The sequence below is a fragment of the Cricetulus griseus genome, chromosome 3 (genome assembly GCF_003668045.3).
Source record: "Cricetulus griseus strain 17A/GY chromosome 3, alternate assembly CriGri-PICRH-1.0, whole genome shotgun sequence".
Lineage (NCBI taxonomy): Eukaryota > Metazoa > Chordata > Mammalia > Rodentia > Cricetidae > Cricetulus > Cricetulus griseus.
The window spans coordinates 2,149,632-2,174,126 of record NC_048596.1 but is presented as its reverse complement, the minus strand read 5'-3'; the positions used below and the strand labels follow the sequence as shown (position 1 = coordinate 2,174,126).

The 24,495-nt window shown below is 49.1% G+C and overlaps 1 protein-coding gene across 1 annotated transcript; it reads right to left on the bottom strand.

Moving 5' to 3' along the window:
• Window positions 1-1,777: 1,777 nt before the first annotated feature.
• Vax1 (ventral anterior homeobox 1) lies at window positions 1,778-8,361 on the bottom strand. Its single transcript, XM_027406870.2, is given in 4 exon segments — window positions 1,778-3,696; window positions 3,699-3,966; window positions 5,722-5,909; window positions 7,050-8,361. Coding segments are annotated over 4 exon segments (1,008 nt in total). The 5' UTR covers window positions 7,291-8,361; the 3' UTR covers window positions 1,778-3,385.
• Window positions 8,362-24,495: the final 16,134 nt, after the last annotated feature.

The window sequence follows — 24,495 nt, the reverse complement described above, 5'->3', positions numbered from 1 at the left end:
GGGGGTTAGAGGAAGGGCTTTCTTTCCTTTCCTTTCTGCTTGCTCTACAACTGTGGACGATGCTTTTTGTACAGGCCTGAGAATGACAGTCCTCTCAGCAGCCCCCACCCCAGCTGTTCCTATATCCCAGGAGCCCTCCCACCTTCTCCCAAGTGGAGCCAGCTGTTGTCACCAAAGCCACCTGCCTCTTCCCTGAGTCTCCAGTTCCAGAGGCCTCCGGAAAGTAAGGCAGCTTGCTTGAGGCCCTTGCAGAAGGAGGGAAAACAAGACAGTCACTAAAATTAAATGGATTGTCTACAAACGTTTTTTAATTAAAATTGTGATTCATTTTCATGGGAGAAGAGGTCCTTTAAGAACAATTGTGCTCCCTAAGTGGCAGGCGCCCAGCTTAGTAGCTCTGCTCAAAGCCAAAGAGGGAAGGGAGGTGACAGGGAGAGGCATGGGTGGGGACAGTTCCCCTTCTAGGGAGAAGAAAGCAAAGTGGGAAGTGAAGAGAGCTGGGACGAATCCTCCCGGGCCTCTGCTGCAGAGCAGAGCGGCCAAGCTTCTTGGGGACCCAAAGCTGGGATTTTGTGTTTTCTTTTGTTCCATACGATTATGCCACCTTCTATTCCAGGAGGGCCCCAGCCACCAGCTTTGACAGGGAAGACAGAGCCACCCACAGCCTTGACTTTGGGGCAGCCAGGGTAAGGGAGAGATGGAATCTGGGAGAGAGGAGGAGAGAGAAGGAGGAGGGAGAGGGAAGGGAGAGGGAGAGAGAGAGAGAACACAGAACTGAGGGTGTGGGACCGACTTTGTAAAGCAAAAAAAGTGAACTGTGTGTGGGCTGCTGCTCTGACGTCAGCAGAACCCAGAGCCCGAGACAGCCCCACCCCCATGCCGTCCCTCCTAGGCACTTCAAGTATCTGCTGTCCACACTGACACCACTCCCTCTCTGCCTTGGGATTCTTCCATGGGGGAGTACAGGCATAGCATATGAATTGGGGTTCAGGGGCTGACTTGCACCGCCAGGAAACTGTGCTACCTGCACTAGCAACACCCACTTGTGGGGATGCCACCCTATGGACTGTGTCCACTGCTTGAGATTTTGAGGAGGTCATGTCCACGGCCAGCATCTTCCAGGGCCACTCCCACCTTCCCCCAAGTCCAGATGCAAGGCCTCCATCCTGGGCCACAACCTGTGTCCTGGGGACAGGATGAAGGAGCGTCTCCCATGCGAGCTCGCGCGCGCGCGCGCGCGCGCGCACACACACGCGCACACACACACACACATACACACACACACAGGGATTAATATGTAGATCGTTTTCTTTCGCCCTCAAAATTTCTGCTTAACGGCCCAGAGATTTCTAAGTCAAAATAAATTAATTAAAATCTTGCTTGTCCGGGACCGCGGATTTGCATAAGATCCCAATGTTGAAGCAGCTGATAAAGCTCTAGAAGCACTGTGAGCGTTAGAAGACAGAAACTTATGCAGGACAGAAAGGACAGCATTGAGAAACCTGTGTTTCGGACAAAGAAGGGGAGACCAAAAAAGAACTCAGGATCAGAGGCAGGTCTTCTCAGGGACAAAACGCTGCCCCGCCCCGCCCCCACCCCTGCTCCGCAAAGTCCACTCCCCAGAGTGTCAGTTGTATGCCGGCCCTCCTGCCTGCACTTCCGGGACTCACATCCTAACCCTGAGACTCATCATTTGCTGAGTCTTCTTTTGGGTGTGTGTGTGTGTGTGTGTGTGTGTGTGTGTGTGTGTGTAAATCTTTCAAATATAGGACAAAAATACACTTTATCATCATAGATATATATATTTTTCACTCTCACCACATAAATACAAAAACATCCAAAGAGCCAAGACATCCAGAACACAGTTAGTAGCCAGGATTCAATGACACCTACCCGCGTTTGAATCGTTCGTTATTTTCTTCACTATTTACCTAAGAGAAAGAGAAAGAGAGAGGAACAAAAAGAAAAAAAATGAAACAAGAAAAGAAATGGAAAAAAAGAAAAGGGAAAAAACTTCGTATGTAAATAATTTACAATAAAGTTACTAATATTTTTAATGCTTTGCGCTTGTTTCGGATGGGTGAGTACATTCTAGACACTGAGGCACCTCGCGCTCTGGGCCTGTGGTTTTGGTTAAAATAAGGTGATGGTGGCTCTGGGGGCTGCGGTTGCTGTGAGGGCTGAGGCTGCACCCACGTGGTGGCAAGGGTTCTAAGTCGGGATGGCTGACACCCTGGGGTTGAGGAGGAAGAAGTGTGTGCCCTGTCTGCCATGCAAGGAACCACTGGAACCAAGGAACTAGGACCGGTGAAGGCCATAGTGCTGGGCACCCCAACTTGTCCTTCCCGAAAGCAAGTGCTCGGAAATCCGGGAGTGAAAAGCCTTTGTAGATGTAGAGTTCAGAAGACTGTGGTGTTGATTTACTTCACCCCCAGCCAGTCCACTGCAGCTTCGAGTCTGGGAGCCGGCCACCAGCCACACTAGCTGTCATAAGAGGACAGCCTGAATCTTCTCTCCTTGGCATCACTGGCTTTTCCTCTTTAAGTTCCTATCTAAAGTCACAGCACTCAGGATTTTAATTTTGCACGTCCCCGTGGTGCGTTCTCTAGCACGAATTTCTTACACTTTGCAAACTTAACTATTTATGAGTGTTTCAAAACAGGTAACACTTTATCTGGTTTTATGTAACAATTACTCTTGCCTTATTGCTGTTAGATCAAATTTATTACCACCTTTGCCTAACCAGACGTTTGATTTATCATTTCTCGGGATCGAGGAGCCTGCGATTAGAGTTTCTCTAAAGCGAATAAAACCCATCAGCTCTGTTCGGACAGGAGCTGACTATGCACCAGTTATCCTGAGAGGTCTAAAAATCGGGGCCAAGAACTCCAAAAGCCCTGGTTTTCTCTGACAAGATGAGATAGGCCCTTTTGGGGAATCTAAAGAAACCAAGAAGCCTTTTTAGTCCCTGGCGGCTTGCGAATATATTTCCTCTTCCAAAAATTCATAAGAGCGGTGAGCAGTGCCCCTAACCAGAACAGGTGTGCGTGTGGGAGGTGGGCTTAGGCTCAGTCTGTTCCTTCCCTGACTGGCAGGGATGGGGGAACCAGGGATTGGTTAATTCGGGTATTTCTCCCCAATTCTTTGGATCATTCCTGGATTCAGAAGGAAGCTGGGGTTAGAGGGAGGGAGGAAAAGTAGCGAGAACAAAAAACAGCTCAAGTGAGATGAAATCTGTAACCTGCGGGGAAGGGGCGGGGGAGCCGTCAGAGGCCTAGTGGGGCCAGGAAGGCCAGTGCAGGAGCACTGGGCGCCTAACGCGCGCGAGTCCATAAATACCACCACAATAGATGTTATAAATATAAATACAGGGTAACACTTCAAATCAGTCCAGCGCTTTTTTCTCGGCCCCTTCTTTATTGTTGGTCCGGGAGTAAGGCTCGAAGGCCGAGGAGCTCAGGTACCGGGCTGAAAGTTCTTGCAAATTCCCGGCCAGCGAACCAGCCATCGTCAACGGGGCGGAGGACAGGCGGCTTGCAACGGAGCCTAGCAGCGACGGCACCGGCAGGCTGAAGAGACCGTGGCTGGCGGCGGGTGCTCCCGCGTGCAGTCCCCCGGGCCCTGCAGGCCCTGGGCCGGGAGCGCCGCCCACGGCAGGCGGGTGCTGAGACGCTGCGCCTGCGGGGCCCGGGCAGTAGCGGCGGCGGCAGCGGCAGCAGCCGAGCCCGCCGCAGCGCCAGCACTCAGGGCCGGGAGGCTGGGCCCGCGCAACGCCGAGCCGAGAGCGCCGGTAGCACAGGGAGGCAGCAGGGCAGGCAGGCCGGGCGGAGACAGCAGGCGGCCCTGCTCCAACAGCCGCAGCACGCTGCACGTGGCGGCGGTCTCCGACACCACAGAGCGCAGCTCGGAGTCCTTGCCCTGGTCCTTCTTCTGCTTGGTTCGCCGATTCTGGAACCAGACCTTCACCTGAGCGCCGATATGCGGGAGGGAAAGTGGGAGAGAGCAGCAGGGAAGAGCAGGGTCAAAGGCAGCAGGGTTATGGGGGGGGGGTGCCTGGGTTACTGGGACCCTCCCCTAACCCTAGCCCTAGTCGCAGTCCCACCCCACAGCAGAGGATCGAGGCTCCGAAGCTTCTAGCGGAGCAAGAGCCACCACGAGGGGGACACCATTCCACTGGGCTACGCTTCCGGGTCATTCAAGCAGGCCTAGGCCAGAGCGGGTTACAAAAGCAAAGTAATAAAACGTTCACGACACTAACAAGGAAGGAAGACAGAGATTTTTTCACTGGGCTGCTGTGATACCCACAGAGATTTTTGTGTTCACCAATTGGTGAATCGGCACAGCCGGAGAGCCGAAGAAGGCCTGGGGAAGGTTGTGCAGGAAGCTGAAGTGGCTGGGGAACAGTGCTTCTCAGCCTTTCTAGATCCAGGTCGCTAGCTCAGTGAGTTCAAATTTGGCCCCAGAAAATCTAACTGCCTCTTAGAGACTCCAAGGGGTTGTTCCCTGCTTGTTAGGCCAAAGACTGACCAGCAGCAGACAGAGAAGGTGGGTGGGAGCAGAGCGGATTTATAAGCCCAGCTTTCTCCACCTTTCAGCACCAGTTAGTTTGAAGAGCCAGAAGGATACTCTTTTTTTATCACTCCCTCTGCACTCCATCGGGGACTTTGGAGTCATGGAAGACAGGAGACTGATGTAGACTAAATACATTCCAACGCCCCATTTCCCTTCTGCCTCTTTTGGCCTAGAATAGAGGATAGTGGCTATAGTGGGCGGTGGGGGTGGGGGACATCCTATTTAGATTTTTGAAAGCTAAAAGGGGGATGGGGGTTAACACAGACAGTAAGACATGTCACTATGCCAACTCAAACTCAGATTTCCCTATCTGTTCTGTCCTCGGTTCTCAGTATTCAGCCCAGATTTTTAGGCCTAAAATGCTCTCCACCTGCTTCGGGCTAGGCAGAGAGAAAGAGACGAGGAAGAGAACTGACAAGTTGTTAGCATACCCTGGCTGACCCACACAACCCACACCGGGCAAACCCTCTCTGCTTTGTAGGGCTTATGTAAAGTGCTACAGAGCAACATGGGACTTGGTGGTAAGGAGAGGGCTTAAAATGCAAACCACACAATGTGTAGGGCTGGTACCCAAGTCGCCAGATCTACTGCCCCAGTCACTGGCTCAGAGGACACCACCTCTGAGCATCCCAGAGGGGTGCGCAGGGTTGGTTTTTAAGGGGTTGGGGTGTCATATTTGTACAGGCCGGCCTCTGACATTTGGCACTGCTTTATAATCCCACTTCCTGCAGAATGGATCTGGGTGTTGGGTAAACCTAAGGGTCCAAAGGCTGGGTGTTACTGGGAATATAGCCAACACGGTATGTATCCAAACGGAGGGTGGGGGGGGGAGGGACAGCAGCTTTTTATAAATCAGAAGCCATCCAGAAATCCTAAAGTCTGAGAACCAAGAGGAATTCCAAAGGTACTAAATATGGGGTCCCCTGGGCCAAGCCAAGGTATGAAGAAATTAGACCATGGAGGACTTGAGGATGTGAAGAGTCGGAAATGATAATTTTAAAAAGAAGGGAAGCCTTAGACTAATCCCTGTCCAGTTCCGACTCCTCCGTGTCCCTGGAAGGTTTGGTCCATAGCAAGGGAGATAGTGAGTAAGGCTGGAGTGCTGGGAAGAGGAAGCCTGGGGCTTCGAGCACCCTGGCAGCTGGGTACCTGGGTCTCGGAAAGATTGAGCTGCCGAGCCAGCTCGGTTCTCTCACGGCCCACCACATATTGGCAACGCTGGAACTCCATCTCCAGCCGGTAGAGCTGCTCCGCCGTGAAGGACGTGCGTGTCCTCTTGGGCCGGTCCAGGTCCAAGCCTTTCGGCAGGATGATTTCTCGGATAGACCCCTTGGCATCTAGGGAAGGGTAGATGTCAGCCACCAGAACCCTCGGGGTTCTCTCCTCCTCCTCCTCCTCCTCCTCCTCGCCCCGAGCTAGCTAGGAACAAGTCTCCAGCAGGATGCGGCGGGTGTAGGGGTGGCCGCAGTCGTAAAGCCGAGACCCTGTGGGTGTATGGAGACCAAAGGGGCTAACTTCATAGCATTAATTGGAAGAGTAACCAGACTTTGTCTTGATAGAGTTCCCCAGACACCCGAGGAGGAAGAAAAAAAGAAAAAAACCCTGAGTTCCAAATAGGTGGATGTTCCTTCCGGCCTAGGGGGCCTCTTCTGCGTGATCCGAGTCCCCAGTAGCCCAGAGGGGCCGTTACTGAACACCCCAGCCCCATCCTGGCCCCAGACTGCTGAACAGCCTGCACTCCTGCAGTCCCCACCCCCACCCCGGGTATCTAGCCGGCTCCTACCCAGGCGGTAGAAGGAGGAGGGACCGAAAACCCGTTTGCGGGGCCTGGCTATCTGCTGGCGGGGGCGGCGCCGGCTGAAGCCGGCCTCCGAGCCGCTAATGCCCGGGAGGAGCGCACGCCGCTCTTTGAGCGAGGCCGAGACAAGCAAGGAGGCGGCGTCCGCAGCCCCGCGCCCCTGCTCGGCGGTTTCTCTAGGCTGCAGCGGCCAGGCCGGGAGCTCCGCGCCAGGGCCCTCACTCAGCCCAGCAGCCAACTGGCCGGGCGCTGTCCTGCGGCGGAAGGCTGCTCTTCCACGCCCAGTGTTCCTTTGGGTGCGCTCTGCCCTCCCGGGCTCAGAAGCCCGCAGGCCGCCTACCAGCAGGTCCTCATCCCGAAGGACGCGCGCACGTCCCCGCTGAGGACCCGGGTCTGAAGCCGCAGTTTGGTGGCCTGCCCACCCCTGGCTCTCAGTGCCTGGGTTCCTTTCCGTAGCTGGGCTGACGGGGGCCCCTCAGGGCTGCTAGGGCCGAGGCCCCGGGAGAGCGAGTTCAGAGGAGCCCCAGGCTGGGATCCCCTGCGGCCGGCCGGGCCCGGGAAAGAGAGGACCGGGAACAACTTTCTCCCAAGTCCTCGCCAGCCCTGGGCGGCGGCGCGCAGCTGCGGCCAGAGAATTACCCCCAAAAGAACGCGCCCCCAAAGCCCTGCCCATCCCTACCTCGGACTAGGATCCGGCGACAGTAATCCGGGTCTGCGGAGGAATTGGATTTACTTTTGTTACAATCTTCCGAAGCGCCAGACGCCGAAAAGGCGCCCTGCGGCTCCTTGAGGAAGGCGGCCGGAAGGCTCCCCTCGGCGCCCTTGATCTCCCGGCTCTCCTTGTGCGCGTTCTTCGAGACCCTGGCGGCCTCGGTGTCCGAGTGGCACCGGACGTCCATTTTGTCTGGTTTCCCGAACATAGGCAAAACAACACAGAAAAGAAGAAAAGGGAGAGGGGGTAGGAAAAAAAAAAAGAGGCAGAGGGGGACAAAACCCCTACAACGCAGCCCCTAAGCTCCGTCGCCCGCGAGAATGAATGTCCCCGCGGGGTGGCTTCGGCGGCCGCGGAGGTCAGCGGCGACAGGAGAGTGGCGCGCTAGTAGAGAGGCGGCAGGTCTGGTCCAGGATCCCGGTGGAGCAGTGGCGAGGCCGCCTCGTCAGCGCTCGCGTTCTCTGAGCACGTCCAGTGTCCCCAGCCTGGCGATCAGGTAGCGAACAGCGCAACTCCAAAACGCTGCGGCTCCGCCTGTTACTGAGACGGCCGAGTTGTGGTTGTCCGACACCCGGGGGACGCACACTCGCTGTTGCAATTGATTACGGGTAATTTCGCAGCCCCCACGTTTCAGTTACCTCATGAATACACTAAATTGTTTGGATAATATATCAGATCGTAATGGATGGTTTCTGTCCTTGTCCCCAATCAAGTAGGGGTTTAGCCAGTGAATAAACGGAAATGATTGGTCTTGCTTTCGGGAAACACAATCAAAGACCCACACTTCCAGAAAAAACTTTTGACAAGATTCATCCTGAATTGTTAGCACCATTAGCAGGCATTATTAACTTTCTCTTTGCCTTTGACCTTCCCGCTCGCATACTGGCTAAAGGGGGTTTTCCTCCAGGCTCTCCATATAGAGCTGAATGGGGGGGGGGTACCCCCTCAGTCCGTGTAACTGAAGAAAGCAGTTGCCTCTGGGTGGGGAGAGAAGGGAGGAGGAGAAAAGTTCCCCCCCCCCAAAGTCTCCCCCACACACACTCCAAAAAAGCCAAGCTTTCTCCCCAAGCGACTCTTTAACACACCTCGATGCTGACAGCCATCTTAAACGGCCGCCCCTCTTCCTGCAGCCTCAGTTGGATTTTTTTTTTTCATGCTTGCACCTCCAACAGCCCTGAGGCAACCCATTCAAAGGGCAGCTTTGTACTCAGAGTCCAGCAGGAGGGGGGTGGAGGGAGAGAGAGGGAGAGAGAGGGAGAGAAAGAGAAAGAGAGAGAGAGAGAGAGAGAGAGAGAGAGAGAGAGAGAGAGAGAGAGAGAGAGAGAGAGAGAGAGAGAGAGAGAGAGAGAGACAGAGAGAGAAGAGGAGAGAGAGGAGAGAGAGGGGGGAGTAAAAAATCTCAACTGTGAGATCTGCTTCAAAAAAAAGTTTCCCCCTAGCTATTTCATTGTCTTGCTACAATGTCTTTGAGAAAAGCAACAGCCAGTAATCCAATAACAGCATTGATTAGGCCACAATGATTCAATTCAAGCGCATGGCCTTGTGCAAGGAGCTTGCTCCAGCCCTTCTCGTCACCTTGCCGGGGCAGAAGCCCTCTCCACGCCGCTCTCCCCATTCATTCCTTTATGGGAAATGCGGAGCAAAAGGAGTGAAAGATGGCAATTATCTAATTGGACTATTAACAAACAGTCCTGTGAGTGCGGCGGTCTGGCGTGGCTCCTGGGCGGGGGAAGGGCCGTGTTCCCGGCCCTCATTCACAAAGAGTGCAGGGGCCGCAGAGGAAAGGGGGTTTTTAAAAGGGAGTTGGGGGGGGAGGAGAGGTGGGAGGTTTGGCTGAGAATTTTTCCACACAATTCCAAGAATGGGGAGGAGGCGGGCGGGGGAGGGGCGGGGGTCTTGGCGAGAAGGTGGGAGGCAGGGAGTGAGTGGGGAGGGCAGCGAGTGTGTGTGGCGGCCTCCGAGGGGCTCCGCGCCCGCCCCACCGTCCGGCTGTCACCTCCAGGCCACCGCTGCGGTCCCTCGAGGCTGTTGAACGTGGAGGGGGCGGGCCAAGCCGGGTAACCGCACTGCTCTCCATGCCACCTCTGGCCCCTTAGGGCAACCACGTTTGGTCCCTTCCAAGGGTATCTGTCGCCCCACAGGCAGACCTGGGCTTTGACTATATGGCTGGGGAGACTTAGGGTGACTGTGTTGAGTGATGTCCACTGGGCGAGGAGTGTCTGAGAAGGCAAATCGACAGCTCAAAGATATCTCTGTGGGCGCAGCCCTAAGGCCGGACACCTCCTGGGCGACCCTGTGGCAACCGCCTGCAACTCCCGCTGTCGCTGCGGGTCTGGGAGGAAGACAAGGAAACCGAGTGAAGAAAGGGGTGGGTCCCTCCTTCGCGAGCCAGCCCGCTGTACGGAGAAGCACCGCCCGCCTTCTTGGCCCCACTGACCACGTCTGTAAAGCTGGACTCCTGAGGCCTCCAATGCTCCCGACTGGGTGCCCTATTTGCTTGCTGAGATCGGTTGGGAGCAGTGCTCCGGGTTGCGGGTCCTGAATTCCAGCCCAAAGACCCACACCCACTCACCAGGCGGTGGGTGGCTCGGGATAACCAGCATGGGGCGCCCAGGTCCCCTCTCTGGTTTAAAACCCTCGGAAGCATCATTGGGATCCCAGCAACAGCCCATACAGAACTGGGCAAGCTTAAACGGATCCAGGCCCCTAGGCCTTAGGATTCTGCAGCCTCCTAGTTACCAGGACGTCAGCAGACAGACACACCTGCTACTGGTGAAGTCAAGGCCTGGGGAAAGTCTTTAAAAAAGAGTGGCCAGTTCACGACTTCGTTCTGATTTCTGGGGAGCCGGCCTTACCCCTCCACTTTCTTTTCTTTTCTTTTCTTTCCTTTTCTTTTCTTTTCTTGTCTTTTCTTTTTTTCTTCCTTTCTTCTCTCTCTCTCTCTCTCTCTCTCTCTCTCTCTCTCTCTCTCTCTTTCTCTCTTTCTGTGTGTGTGTTTCTGTATTGCTTTACTTTGGTGCCTGTCCCTCCACTTTCTTAGAGACAAAGTTTGCATATTTTGTTGCAAGTAGGAACTTGAGAGCTTTTGTTTGTTTGTTTGTTTGTTTGTTTTGAATGCTCTCATATTGGGTGTCTAAACACATTTAATATTCTGAAGCCCTTTCTCAGGAAGGTAGCGACATTCCAGGTAAGGGTTAAAAGAATGGTGCTCCGAAAGAAGTTCAGTCACTTGTCCAAGCCACAGGTCAAAGAATACAAAATTTGAACTTCTCTCTATCTGTGACCTCAGAAGTGTTCAAGGTCTTCATCAATTTCTCAGGGCTCTGATTTCAGTTCCCAGTCGCTCCCGGCTTTGAGTTTCCAGAATCCCTAAGGCAGGAAGGGTGCTCAAAGAGACACAGGGCTATGCCCTTAATGTTCATGCCAAAACATTCTGAGTGTTTGACATTAGTTTTCATTTGTTTTGTCCAAATAACAGGAGATGGCAGCCAAAACATGAAGTTCTGCTTTGGTCGTGGTATTTATTACTAGCCAGGAGCATTTCTAGGAGCCAACCTGCACCAACCTGATTTGGGATGAATAAAATCCAATTCCCTGTGTCTCAAAGTTGTCCACCAACTGTCTGAGCTCAGGAATTCACATTTCTACTGGCGAGGGGAGGGGTAGATCTTTCTACAACTTAGTTAGAAAATTGTACCTTTTAAAGTTGGGGAACTCTTCAGCTCTGAGGGCAGAGACACACCACCAGCACTGCTTACTGGATCTACAAATGCTTACTTGGGAAAGGAAAACAGTGGGACTTTCTGGGGTGACTTAGAGATTCACCCAGTGTCTGGAAATGCCAGAACCAAGGTAGCACTCAGGAGGTCTCCAACACATATGCAGGCTGTCTCCTGCATTAACTATGTAAACTCACTGGCTTTAGTCAGAGCTCCGTATTTGCATTACAAATAATATTGTTATCAGATGCCCATCTAGGCTGCAAGCACTTGAAATAACCAAATTAAATAAAAAGTCAATCTACAGCTGTTAACTACATTTTGCCTTTTGTTGTGCATAGTGTTCTGAGCCCCCCACTCCTCTCCTGTCTTTCTCTCCTCTCTTTCTCTCTCTCTCTCTCTCTGACTGGATTAAAATTCTATGGGCATCCATCCAGAAAAAACATGACAGGTTTCCCAGAGGACACAGCAGAGGATGGAAGCCCTGGATAGAAATTTCAGGAAAAGCAGCTGCTGTTCCCAGCCAAACGAAAGCTGTGTGTCCATTGGCAAAAGAAAGGAGGGAACTCGGTCAATTATCTGGATAATCTGAGACACGCTTGTGCTATGCTGCACACATAAGGACACAAGGCTGCTGCAGGTGAAAATGTTTTACTTCCCTGGCTACACCCCCCCTCCCCAGTGCCCTTCCTGCCCCCACATGTCTATCTGCAGGTGCAGAGAGACCCAGAATAGAACTGTAGAGCTGGAAGGGTTTTTAGAGATCATCTATTCCAGAACCTTCATTTGACTTGACAGATGAGGAAAATGAGCCGGGAAAGACAAAGCAACTGATTAAGGATTAGACAACTAGTTAGTGGGGGTGGGTGTCTGGGTTGCAGTCCTGGTCCCCTGACTCAAAGTTACATTCTCATGTTCCTAGAGTTGGCTAAAGAAATCATGCTTTGGTTCTGGGTGAGACGATGCTAGAGAAATGAATTAAATGCCTCTCTGAGCCTTGGGGATGCCTTTCGTAGCCTGCTCACTCGCTCTCATTCGGGTGACCTTAGAATGCAGTTTCAAGATGGTACTGAGCACTCCTGCAACACCTTTCCTTTTTATTTCCAAAAGAAGTGGGAGGTGAAACTTGCTGGGAGAAAGCCCAATATCCGCTGAGACCATGAGGAGGGCAGCGTAGCCTTCTATGACACATCATTTCAAAAAAATTGCATCAGAGAAGATCGGGCAAGTGGAAAGGAAGTCTTTCTAAAAGTCAATCAGGGTGCTCAATAGTAACTCCTTAAAAACCAGAATAACTGGAGTTTTACAAACTTTCATCGGCAAAGTTGCCAGTGGTGGGGAGCTCAATCCTGTCTGGTTATTAATGCCCCAATCGTGCAGGATAGTGGTTGGGGCAGTGGAAGGGTAAAAGAACACCTAGGTATTTCTGTCTTGTCTCCACTCAAGGACCAGCCAATGTGCAGAGAGCCAAACTCTGGATTAGCCTATTTACATTTGAAACCACTGATTCCACTTCTCAGCCTTGCATGCTGTATCAAGAAACTAGGCTTTGTCAGTGAATTATATATTTTGAATATGAAGTATTCAATTTTAAAGGAGTCTTATCTAGAATGACATAACTCAGTAGTTCTATAGGTTCATTCATTTAAAAAAAATAGAACAAAACCAAACAAATAAAGAAATGGAGCAAATATGGACTCTGGGGTCAATCAGGTTACATAACTCATATTTGCAACTCCCAGATCCACTCCTTACTAGATAATCATCTTTAGACAGGTCACATTCTTTCTCTGTGCCTCAGTATTTTGTCTGCAAAATAAATTTAGCTCTAGCACCTGTAAGTATTGGATAACTAAAATAAAGTGCTTGAAATGGACATGGCAAATCATGAGCACTGCCAATAAATATCTGTCATCAGTGCCCTTATTTTTGCATCTCTGTGGGGTCAGTTTTATGTAGATAGAACAAGAGATACCAAGAAAACACCAGGGGCCAGACACAATAGCCAACTGTCTCCAGGAATAGGTAGCAAAGGTGTTTGGCTTGAACAGCACACAACAATAATAAGCAACCAGAATTTAAGGACTACCATGATCTAATTAAACTCCCCTAGCCATAAATACATTGCCATTCTTTCCATCAAGAGTCATGATCTATAAAGTTGTACATACAGCTGAAGCACTCATACATAAAATAAATAAATCTTTCTTTTTTAAAAAAAGTCATGATCTATTTTTCCTTTGCTAAATTTGGGTAGATTTGTCATATGCCTCGTTTAAATTATATGGAAGTGGCCTTGTCCTCCTTTGGAGGTCTTAAAGAGATGTGGTTAGTTTCTGTCCTTTGCTAATACCCCAACTGTCCTGCTGAAAGGAAGGTGTAAGAGCAAGGTAAACTGGAGAGGATAGAGTTAACTCCATTCTCAGAAAAAGCCACCCTGAGAAATTCCCTGCAAGGCACAAGGCTCATTCAGCTCCAGCCAAGGAACCATAAACAGTTCCAAGGAATACCAAACTGTGCCCACCCAAGACAAAGTGACCCCATCCTGGTGGTCAGGCAATGACTAATTTTGGTAAATAACATCTCATCACAACTGTCCTTGTCGGCAACTGTTAGTAACAATTTTGAAATTCTCCTAGCCCCCACATCAGTGAATCCAAAGGTCACCTACTCTTACCCAGTCCTGAACAGCCAAGGCATGCACCAGCCTGCTTGTGGTTTTTTCCTTTAAAAACCCCTTACAGTTGAGACCAGGTACCCTTTTCCTGCAGCTGCTGTGCCAGTTTGCTGGACAGGGTCCCTAACGAGGCTTGTAACTTAACATTAAATCTTATACATGTGCATCAGTGAGTTGGCTCCTTGGTGGTCTTTTTGGGATCCCACACACTTGGCATAACATACAGCAACCTAGGGGAAAGGTGCTGCAAGGAAAAAGTAGTGCTTGGTGTCTGATAGCAGCATCAATAGCACTGATAGCATCTGATAGCACGGGGGGGTGGAGGAGTGAGACTTTTTGACATCCATGTAGCTTTATGAGAGATCCTGGCATGAGCCATTGACTGAGTCCTGTCCGAAGAACAATCTTGAGAAAATATATGGTGGTATGATAAATATTGTCTGTGTTTTTGTACTTCAGTCAGTAACTGAAAAACCCATATTATGGAGGAGAAACTGAGGCTCGGCAATTTGTCCATAGTCTCTAAGCTAGGCAGAACCGCAGATCAGGGCCAACTAGAACCACCCTGCACCAAAATCTGTGGTGGTAATCAATTGACTGTAGCCACCCACCACCCTTCAGAATTAGCCAATTATAAGGGATAGCTGTATATTTCCATAGTTCTGAGTTACCTGCTGTAAGATGGGCTAATAAAGGACCTGATTTGTTAGCCTGAAGATGAAAAAGAGAAAGTGTTTTAGACAGAGCAGAAGTGATATGTGACAAGATGTTTCTCTTGCAAAGTGAAGGGAGGCATTTCCTTGGGACCTGGATTTCTTTAAAACTTTAAAAAAATATATATAAACTTTTAGCCAGGCGGTGGTGGTGCATGCCTTTAATCCCAGCACTCAGGAGGCAGAGGCAGTTGGGTCTCTGTGAGTTGGAGACCAGCCTGGTCTACAAGAACAAGTTCCAGGACAGGCTCCAAAGCTACACAGAGAAACCCTGCCTCAAAAAACAAACAAAAAAAAACCTTTTATTTTTTGTGTATGGGTGTTTTTCTGGCAATGCATGTATGTGAGCCACGTGCCTGCAGAGGCTAGAAGAGGGCATCAGATCCCCTGGAACTCAAAGTACAGATGGTTGTGAGCCACTTTGTGGGTGCTAAGAATGGAACCTGGGTCCCCTGGAAGAGCACCCAGTATTCTTGACCACTGAGCCATCTGTCCAGCTCCTTCCTTACTCTTTTAGTAAATAAAGGTGCAAAGGAACAGGTTGGGCTCCTGGTGTTAAGGAACTGGAGATGCATTACTGCTTTAGAATGGTGACTGAAAGCGATAGCAGGTGGTTATTGAGCTCCTGAAATTCTCCAGGTGAGGCACTCTGGGAGAAAGAAAAGGAAGCTGACTTTTATTAAACATTTTCTAGCTCAGAAAGAACTGGAAAGTTTTCCTGGAAGCTGGTTACAAATGTGCATCTTTCTAACAGGGTACATCTGGGTCTCAAGGCATCGCTAAGCCCATCATTTTCTAAAATACCTTACTGCTGGAACCATTTAATCAACAAGTAGATAGCGACACCTACTCCATGCAAGGCTCTGAAAGCTTCCTGCCTCAAAAGTGTGAAGTATTTTCACATCAAGGGGCAGGACCACTCTTCTTCTATAAGGCTTACCTCACTACCTGGGTCATGTGCGCAGACAGTACCATCTCAGGCCCCTACTCAAAGCCTGCTATGTTTATTGGTTTTGGTTTATTATTATTTACTTACTTATTTTTAAACAGGGACTCGTCTATCTTAGACTAACCTTGAACTCTCTGTGAAATTGAAGATGGGATTGGTGGCGCAGGCCTTTAATCCCAGCACTCGGGAGGCAGAGGCAGGCGGATCTCTGTGAGTTCAAGGCCAGCCTGGCCTCCAGAGCTAGTGCCAGGATAGACTCCAAAGCTACACAGAGAAACCCTGTCTTGAAAAACAAAAACAAAACGAAGAAGGAGGAGGAGGAGGAGGAGGAGGAGGAGGAGGAGGAGGAGGAGGAGGAGAAATTGAAGATGCCCTGGAACTCTGGTGTCTGAGTTTCTCCTGGGCTGGAATTACAGGTGGGCATCACCACACCGAGGCCGGGGCTTCAGGCATACCAGGCAAATATTCCACCAGGCAAGCATCTACCTAACTTTTTAACTTTTTTTTTTTTAAAGAAAGGGTCTCGACATTGAACCCAGATTGTCCTCCAACTCAAGATCCTCCTGCCTCTATCTTCTGAGTAGTAAGATTAGGAACACAACCAACTCACCCCTCCCATAAACGGAATTCTAAGAAGTTTAATCCTCCCATTTCTGAGCCGCTGGATGCTCACAGGCACTATAGGGAATGAGAGCAGAGGTGCAGCAGGAGCACTGATGACAGAGAGTGCCCTCCAACAGGAAGCCTTGGTGAGGATAGAAAGTCAATGTGGTGATTCTATAAGCACTGAAGCTACGAGCCAAGTCATGAGAACCTCAAATGCTTTTGAGGGGCTGAAGGCAGTAGAAGGTAATGTCATGGTCAACAGTGAGGTGTCGACATCCAGGCAGATGGCCTTCTGGGATTAAGTCGAATTATGTTTACACAAGAGAGACCAAAACAATGAAGGAAAGCAGAGGGGCAAAAGACGCAGTTGAAGGCACTCATCGGCACTCCTGAGGTAGATGAGGAAAGAAAGCCACAATGAAGAGTGAGCCTAGTGCAGTATGGGTACTCATACTTGCAAGGGAAGAAAAGGATGTGTGAGAGGTGATTGTTTTGATCTTGCCAAGATGCTCTTCTGTAAGAGAAATAGAGACCTGTGGTCTTAGAGCCAAAGGCTGTAAGTGACCCTGTGACCCCATGTGACTAAAAGGAGATAGAACCAATCTCCGTGGAATGAAGGCCCAGCAAATAGAAGGGCAGGGTGGGCTGATGATGTTGTCAGATGATGATGTTTTGATACAATTTAAGTCGTAACCCTGCTGCTTAGTTCTCATCAGTCTCCCTCTTCAAAAAACATGTGCTTTGCAAACATTGACTAATTAAACCAGCATGGCTTCTCAAAGGAAAACTGAACTCTCTTAATCTGTTTGACTTTGTGAAAAAGCAAATAAAATTAAGGTATAATGTTCCCAAAGAGAATAGAATGTCTCTATTCACAGTTTCTGAGGACATCAAATGCTGTGGTCATAGCGTCTCTTCATAGCAATAAAACCCTAACTAAGACAAGGAGGAGGGTCCTCCTGTCAGCCAATCAGATTCTCCCAGCATCTTGAAGGTAGAGAGTCACAAGGATCAGATGGCCACGCATCAACCAAACACCAAACACTTGGTACAGAGCAGGACATCCACCACCTCTGAAGATTTGCTTGCTGTTGCTTGATACACAATGTTTAAAAATTATCTACAGTTCCATTCTGAGCCTCTGCTCTACACCCCTTCAACTTATTCCTCACCACCATAGTTCTGGGGTTGGTCCTAGGGCCTCAAGCCTGATAAGCAAGCACTCCACTCTTACTATTTTATTTTGAGACACCAACTTTCCTAAGCAGTTCTGATCCTCCTGCCTCAGCCTCCTGAACAGCTGCCATTTATATGCTTGTGCCTCCTAGGCTCACCTTCTGACTACAAATTCTTTTTGTCTCTTTTAAAATGTTAATTCATTTAAAAATTTACATTTATTTACTAGGGAGAGGCAGGCAAACCTCATGTACGTGTGGAGGTCAAAGGACAAGTTCCCTCTTTCCCCTGTGATTTCTAATGATAAAACTTGGGTTGTCAGGCTTGGTGCCATAACCTTCACCATGGGAGCCATCTTATCACCCTTCTATCTATCTATCTATCTATCTATCTATCTATCTATCTATCTATCTATCATCTATCTATCTATTATCTATCTATCTATCCATCCATCTGTCCATTATCTATCATCCATCCATCCATCCATCCATCCATCGTCATCTATCTGTCTAGAGACAGGGTCTCATGGGAGATGGTGGCGGATGGTGAATACAATCAAAATACCTTGTATGCATGTGTGGGATTCTCAAAGAATTAATTAGAACATTATACATCTATATTTTCAAAGCTGACCAAAGAGCTAGAGAGATGGCTCAGTGGATAAGAGTGCTTGCTGTGCAGGCATGAAAGCCTGAGTTCAGTTCCACAGCACCCACCATGTGAAAAGCAGTATGGCCACACAAGCACCTGTAACCCCAGAACTGCTATGGGCAGGGGCAGGAGGATTGCTGGGGCTTCCCAGCTGTCAGTCTGGCTCCAGACTCAGTGACAGACTCTGCCTCAAGAGAATAGAGGTGGAAGGTGATAGTGGAGGGCACCCGGACATCAATCTCTGGCTTACACACACACACACACACACACACGTATACACACACTACACACACATACACACATACACACACATAAACATACACACACTCATACACACACACACACACACACGTGCAAGCACTCGCGTGTGTGCACACACACACGTATACACACACTACACACACATACACACATACACACACTCACACACACAAACACACACACACATACACACGTACACACATACACATGCAAGCACACACATACACACACATACATACACATAAACATGCATGTGCAAGCATGCACGCGCGTGCACACACACACACATACACACACATACACGTGCAAGCACACATGTGCACACGTGCAAGCACGCACACACATACACACACATTCACATACAAGCACGCGCACACACACATACACACATACACACACATACACATACACACACTCATACACACATACACACACACATACACACACATAAACATACACACACTCATACACACACACACACACACACACACACACACACACCGAAGCAGCCTTGGCGCATCCAATGCAGCCTTCTCTCTTTTTTGCTGGAGGACACCAGTTGATGCTGGGGATGCTCCATGCTCTCCAGCTCTCATCCTGTGGCTGACCCTGGGGGAGCTGGCTCCTTGGGTGGAGACTACTTGTTTTACATGGAGTCATTGTGTTGTCTTTCATTCAGACTTGTCTTTCATTCAGACAAGTCTGACCAGAGTGAGATAAGTAATGTTTCCTGGGCTGTGCTTTCTGTGACCACCAGGCTCCAATAAAGATTCAAGTCAAAATATTGACAACATCAAATATCTGCCACCCATTAAGACACAGGTGTCCTTCAAAGCAGAGGCTGGAAGCCTGAACCTAAGTTACTCTGTGGCTTTGGATTTCCCTGAGTCCCCACCATATTGTTTTCTGCTTAATTGCCCATGTCTATTTTGTGTGTACATGTGTGAGGGAGAGTTGTAGTATTAATGCATTTGTGTGCTTATGTGTTCAGGCAAAGGCCAGGGGAGAAAGCTGGGTGTCCTGTTTTGTCACAGTCTGCCTTACACCCACCCTTCAGACTGGGTCTTTCACTGAACCTGGAGCTAGACTGGCAGCCAGTGAGGCCCAAGGATCGTCCTGCCCCCTTCTTCACAGTGCTGGGGGATTCCAGCTCAGGTTCCAAAGCTTGCCTAGCAACTGTTCTTATCCACCAAACCATCTTCCCAGTTACCTACTTTCCAATATTTTTTAATAATCTATTTTACCTTAAAAACTTGAACTCCAGCCAGCGGTAGTGGCGTACACCTTTAGTCCCATCACAGGGGAGGCAGAGGCAGGAGGATCTCTGTGAGTTCGAGGCCAACCTGGTCTACAGAGTGAGTTCCAGGACAGCCAAGGTGGCTACACAGGTGTTGGTGTCATGCTCTTGAGCCTCAGAACTGTGAGCTAAGTAAGTCACTTCTCTTTGTAAGGTACCCAAACTCAGATATTTTCTTACAGCAACAGAAAGTAGATTATTCCAGGCCTAGAAAGTATCTGAATATAGGTAGTAATACTGTGAAGAGCAGTCACTCTATGAATGTCTGTCAAAGTTGGGCAACACTAAAGGCTGGAAGTGAGAAGAACCTTTCTCCAAGAAGTTAACCAAGTGAGGGCGTGTCAGCACCAGCCTGGGGCTCTGAGGGCTTGCTATTCCAGAGGAGATAGTCTCAGGGTTATCCAACTGGGTTTCACACATCCATGGAGTCCTTAAACCCCAAGTTATATCAGGGAAACACTGTAAGGGGAGAAACCTGGAGCCAACTGAGACCTGAACCCTTCCTCTTGGGACCTCCATGGGGTCAGGGAGAGGAAGGTTGTCAGATTGTGGATGTAAGATGTCCCCACAGGCTCGTCGTGCATTTGAACACTGGGCTGGCACCACTCTTTGGAGAAGATGTAGAGCCTCTAGGAGCAGAGCCTGGCTAGATGAAGTGGGTATCTGGGGGATGGGCCCTGAGGTTTGTAGTTCAGCTCTACTGGCCTCTGCCTCCCGGTAGGTCTGGCTGTAAGTAGGTCCCTCGTCTTCTTGCAGGTACAGCTGATGGCTGTTTCCACCACCACCACGGAGGACTGTATCCCTCATAATGTAAGCCCAGATAAACCTTTTTTTTATCGAATATATGATTACAAACAAGAAAAGTAACTAGTACAACAAATGACAGATGGTTCAAGGCAATAATGTTAACATCTTCTGTCGTCTAGGTCAACAAAACCTTTTATGTCAATCTCCCCGCTACCTGGGACATTTTATGGACAAGGACATTGGGCCTTCAGGGTCCAGAATGGCTCTGCGATAGCCTATGTCCTGTACCTCAGGACCTGTGTTTCTTTGCCTGCCTTAGGGAGCTTGAGGCAGACACTGGACTGGTATTTGCACTGCTTGTCTGGGAAGCAAAGAACGCAAGAACGTGCCCACGGAGATGCAGCATCATTATAGTCTGACTGGTACCCACGGAGACCAGAAGAGGGCGTCAGATCCTCTGAAAATGGAGTTAAAGATGGTTGTGAGCCTCCATGTGGGTGATGGGAGTTGAACCAGGATCCTCCGGAAGAGCGGCCCGTGCTGTTAACCATCCAGCCCCAATGCTAGTATTTTGTGTGTGTGGATACAAATGAGAACCTCTCTGTAATGGCATCTTGCCTTGCCAGTGAACTTGTGGTGGTGGCCACACCCTTTGGGCGTGGTTTCAGGTGCAGATGGGACCCATTATAAAGTAGAGGAGCTGAGGGCTCGTTCTCTCTCTTGGGTTCCAGAAACCATTGGAAAGGCAGAGACTGCATCTTCTGGAGCAGTTATTTACTCTTATCTGTGTAAGTTGTTAATAAATAATAATACCTATTTATCATTTATCATAATAAATAAATAAATACCTATTTATCATTTATCTTGGGTCTGGTGGACTCATTTAAACCCCGCCTTCGCCTCTCCTTTCCAAATTCCTTACCCAAGCCAGAAAACTCCTGTTTGCTGAGCATACCACATATCCTGCTCCTCCTGTGTGCCCACCTCTCCAGAATATCCGCTCCTTCTCCCCTTTGCCCTTAGGTCAGCGTTTCTCCATGCCGCCTTCCTTCCAGGCACTGCTTTCTGAGACTTGCTACTCAGGAGTTCTGATCTTTCTCATGGATCTGACAGTCACTAAGTGTGCCTGGGCCTGCTCCATTTATGCTAATATGAATGCTAATATTAGTACAGTATCATAAGGGCCTTGTGCGCGTTAACTCAGTCTTTGGCTATATTCTAAGAGCATGGACTTTTATTAGCTTCAGGCAAAGGCAGGCAGAAGCTCAGTGACCCGTTCAAGGCCAGCCAACCGGGTGGTGATGGCACAGGCCCCAGTCTTCGGCTGTGAAATACCACAGACTTAGAAGTCCAGGATCAAGGTGCCCTCAGTTTAGGAGCTCTCTTCTTGACCTTAAATGGCTGCACCGGCTATGTCCTCACCTGACCTTCCTCTGCGCTCATGAGGAAAACAAGAGATGTTCTCTCTTACTGTATTTTGGTTTAGCTTTTTCTATTTTTCCTTTTTTCTTTTCTTTCCTTTTTCTTTCTTTTTTTTTTTTTTTTTTTTTTTTTTGGACAGAGTCTCAAGTAGACTAGACTGGCCTTGAACACTCTATATAGCCAAAGGTGATCTTGAACTTCTGCTCTTTCAGCCTTGACTTCCCAAGTGCTGGATTACAGGTGTGCACCACGTCTGGTTTATGCGGTGAATAGAGCCCAGAGCTCTGTGGATCCTAAGTAAACACTCTACCAACTGAGGTACATCTATGGTTCTTCTCCTTCTATGAAGATGCCAGTCCAACAGGACTAGACTCTCAACCTTTTGACCCCATTTAACCTTTCTTAACTCCTGACCCTTATGTTAAGGTTGGGACATCACCATCCAAGCCATCTTGGAATGATGGTTTTTTTTTTCTATTTATTTACTTATAAACATCTTTTTATTTCCAGGCACTATTAGTGGCTGGAGAACATCTCCTAATAGTGAAAATGGCAAAGTGGACTTCCATAGTCTAGTGGGAGAGGGTGACAGCAGACAAGGAATATATATGACAGTTACGTAAATGACAATAGAGAAAGTTATGGGCTGTAGGAGGGAGTTTGCATTTATTCTAAATGCAATGAGTGGTCAGCTGAGGGTCTGAAGCCTGTTTATATCTTTAAAAGCCCTTTAGGGCCGGTGAGATGACTCAGTGTGAACTTGAAAGAGTTTGATCTTTCAGATCCTCATGGTAGAAGGGAGCTAACTCTCTCGAGCTTTCATTTGGCCTCCACACCTGCACCAGGCTTTTTCTTATGGGCCACCAACCAGCTCCCAAATCAAGACACAGAGACCTATTATTCTTTGTTACAAATGCCGAGCCTCTGCTTAGGCATATTTCTGACTTGCTCTTTTAACTTAAATTAACCTGTTTCTCTTATCTGTCCTTTGCTCAGTGTTGAAGAAATATAACAGTACACGGAATAAGGATGATGTTGATTATTTATTGTGGGAAAATACTTGCATGAGAAACTGAAAACCCAAGTTAGTCTCTGCAGTCTTTGGATACCCTAACGGAACCCTGAAAAGTAGCGAGTGCCCCCTCACAGCCCTTTATTCCACACACCCTGAATGCACCTGTGGCCAAGCCCAAAACGGTTGTGGTTAGTGGCACAGGTGCACAGATCTCTCCCTACAATTCCCCTTTTAGTCTAAGGAAAGGATTTTGACTTGTAGCAAAACTAAATTGTGTCCATCTCTAAAATGTCTTAAACATATAAAACAGCATACATACATAGCAGGTGATAAGGGTATTTATGCACCACACATTGTGAGTAGAAAGAAGACCTTACACAGTAAGACAAAATGTGATATTCACACGCACAGGGCATGGTTAGCCGCACAGGTGTGCAGATCTCTCCCTACACCGCAGGGCTAATTACCTTTCTTACTTCTGTATATCTTACTTTCACTGCTTCTCTGTGTCAGGCTTCTGCCTGGTGTCATGTCCTGGTGATCCCTCACTCTCTCCTCCTCCCCGCCCTCTCTCCTAGATTTCTCCTCCTCTTCATTCTCTTTGCCGGCAAGCCCTGCCCATCCCTCTTTATTAGACCAATCAAGTGCCTTAGGCAAGGTAAAACAAATCAACACATTTTTACATAATTAAACAGAGCAGCATAAACAAAAGTAGCATGCCTTTACACAGTTAAAGTCATATTCTGCAGCATAAACAAATGGAACACATTTTTACATAGTTAAAGTAACACTCCGCAACACATATCAGCATGTGGCCGTGCACACACACACACACACACACACACACAGAGAGAGAGAGAGAGAGAGAGAGAGAGAGAGAGAGACGCACGCATGCACACACACACACAGACACGCACGCACGCATACACACACACACACACACACACAGAGAGAGAGAGAGAGAGAGAGAGAGAGAGAGAGAGAGAGAGAGAGAGAGAGAGACACGCACGCATGCACACACACGCACGCGCGCGCACACACACACACACACTTCCTTTAGCCAAATAAAGGATGACTTACAGAAACTTAAGAGGGCAAACAGGAACCTCAACAGGGAGGTGTTCCTTTCACCTCACAAGTATTTACTGGGCACCTGCCTGCCACCTGATGTGCAGGAACCTGTTTTCATGGGTCACAGAAACTTCCAACTCCTAAGAGGAGCCTCTGAGGCATGGTGGTCCCATCCAGGGCACTTCTAGTCTGTGTTAGCTCATTGGTGGGTGTAGACATCCCCAGGGGCTGAGCTTTGTGGCCTAGGCTGCTGGTGGGGTCAGACTTCAGAGTAAAAGACAGGCTGACAGGAGTGACAGCTGGCATATGAAGTGTGGCTTCTTTTGAAAGCTCAATCTGAGAACTCCAGGACAAACAAATGGAGAGCATGGGTGACATCTACCCTTCATTCTGGGACACTAGAACACACTCTGCAGTGTGTTCTGCCCAGGCTCTGCAGTGGTCCAGAAGAAAAGTCAGCCTCAGCTCCCACTGTCAAGTGGTTTCTACCCAGACGGGGGGACAGGCAGGTGCGTGTGAAGCCATCACACCACAGAGAGACTCACAAGAGATTGCCACAAGAGATTCACAGCCAACACTGGGGGACCCGAAAGAGGGCATGTGTCTGCCATGTGTAACAATAGCTGTAGGAAGAAATGTGTTCACTCACCTCCTGAGCACGCATGTGTATGTGAAGAACACTTCATACTCTAGAGTACCTTCCTGAAAGTGCCCCATGAAATAGCCATGACAGAGGCAAAGCTTTCTTACGCTTGTCTCATACATAAATACCCCTTCAGGGAAGACCCAACCAGGAAACCTAGCCTACCACGCTGTATATCTCTACACTCACCCTTCTATCCAAGGCCAGGAGTTGCTAAGGAAATCAGCCTTGCTAAAGTGCATCAGCCACAGCACAGGGAGAAACTTGAGACACACTTAGAAGGCATTGCTGGCAGAATCTGCTGTTGAAGAGAGGAGGATGAAAGGTAAGGAATTGAGGATGTCCTGAGACACAGAAAAGAGAGGAGGGAGAGTTGGCTTAGTTACTGTTCTGTTTCTACAAGACACCATGGTCAAGGTGACGTAGAAGGCAGAGTTTATTTGGGGCTTGCTTAGAGGGTTGGAAT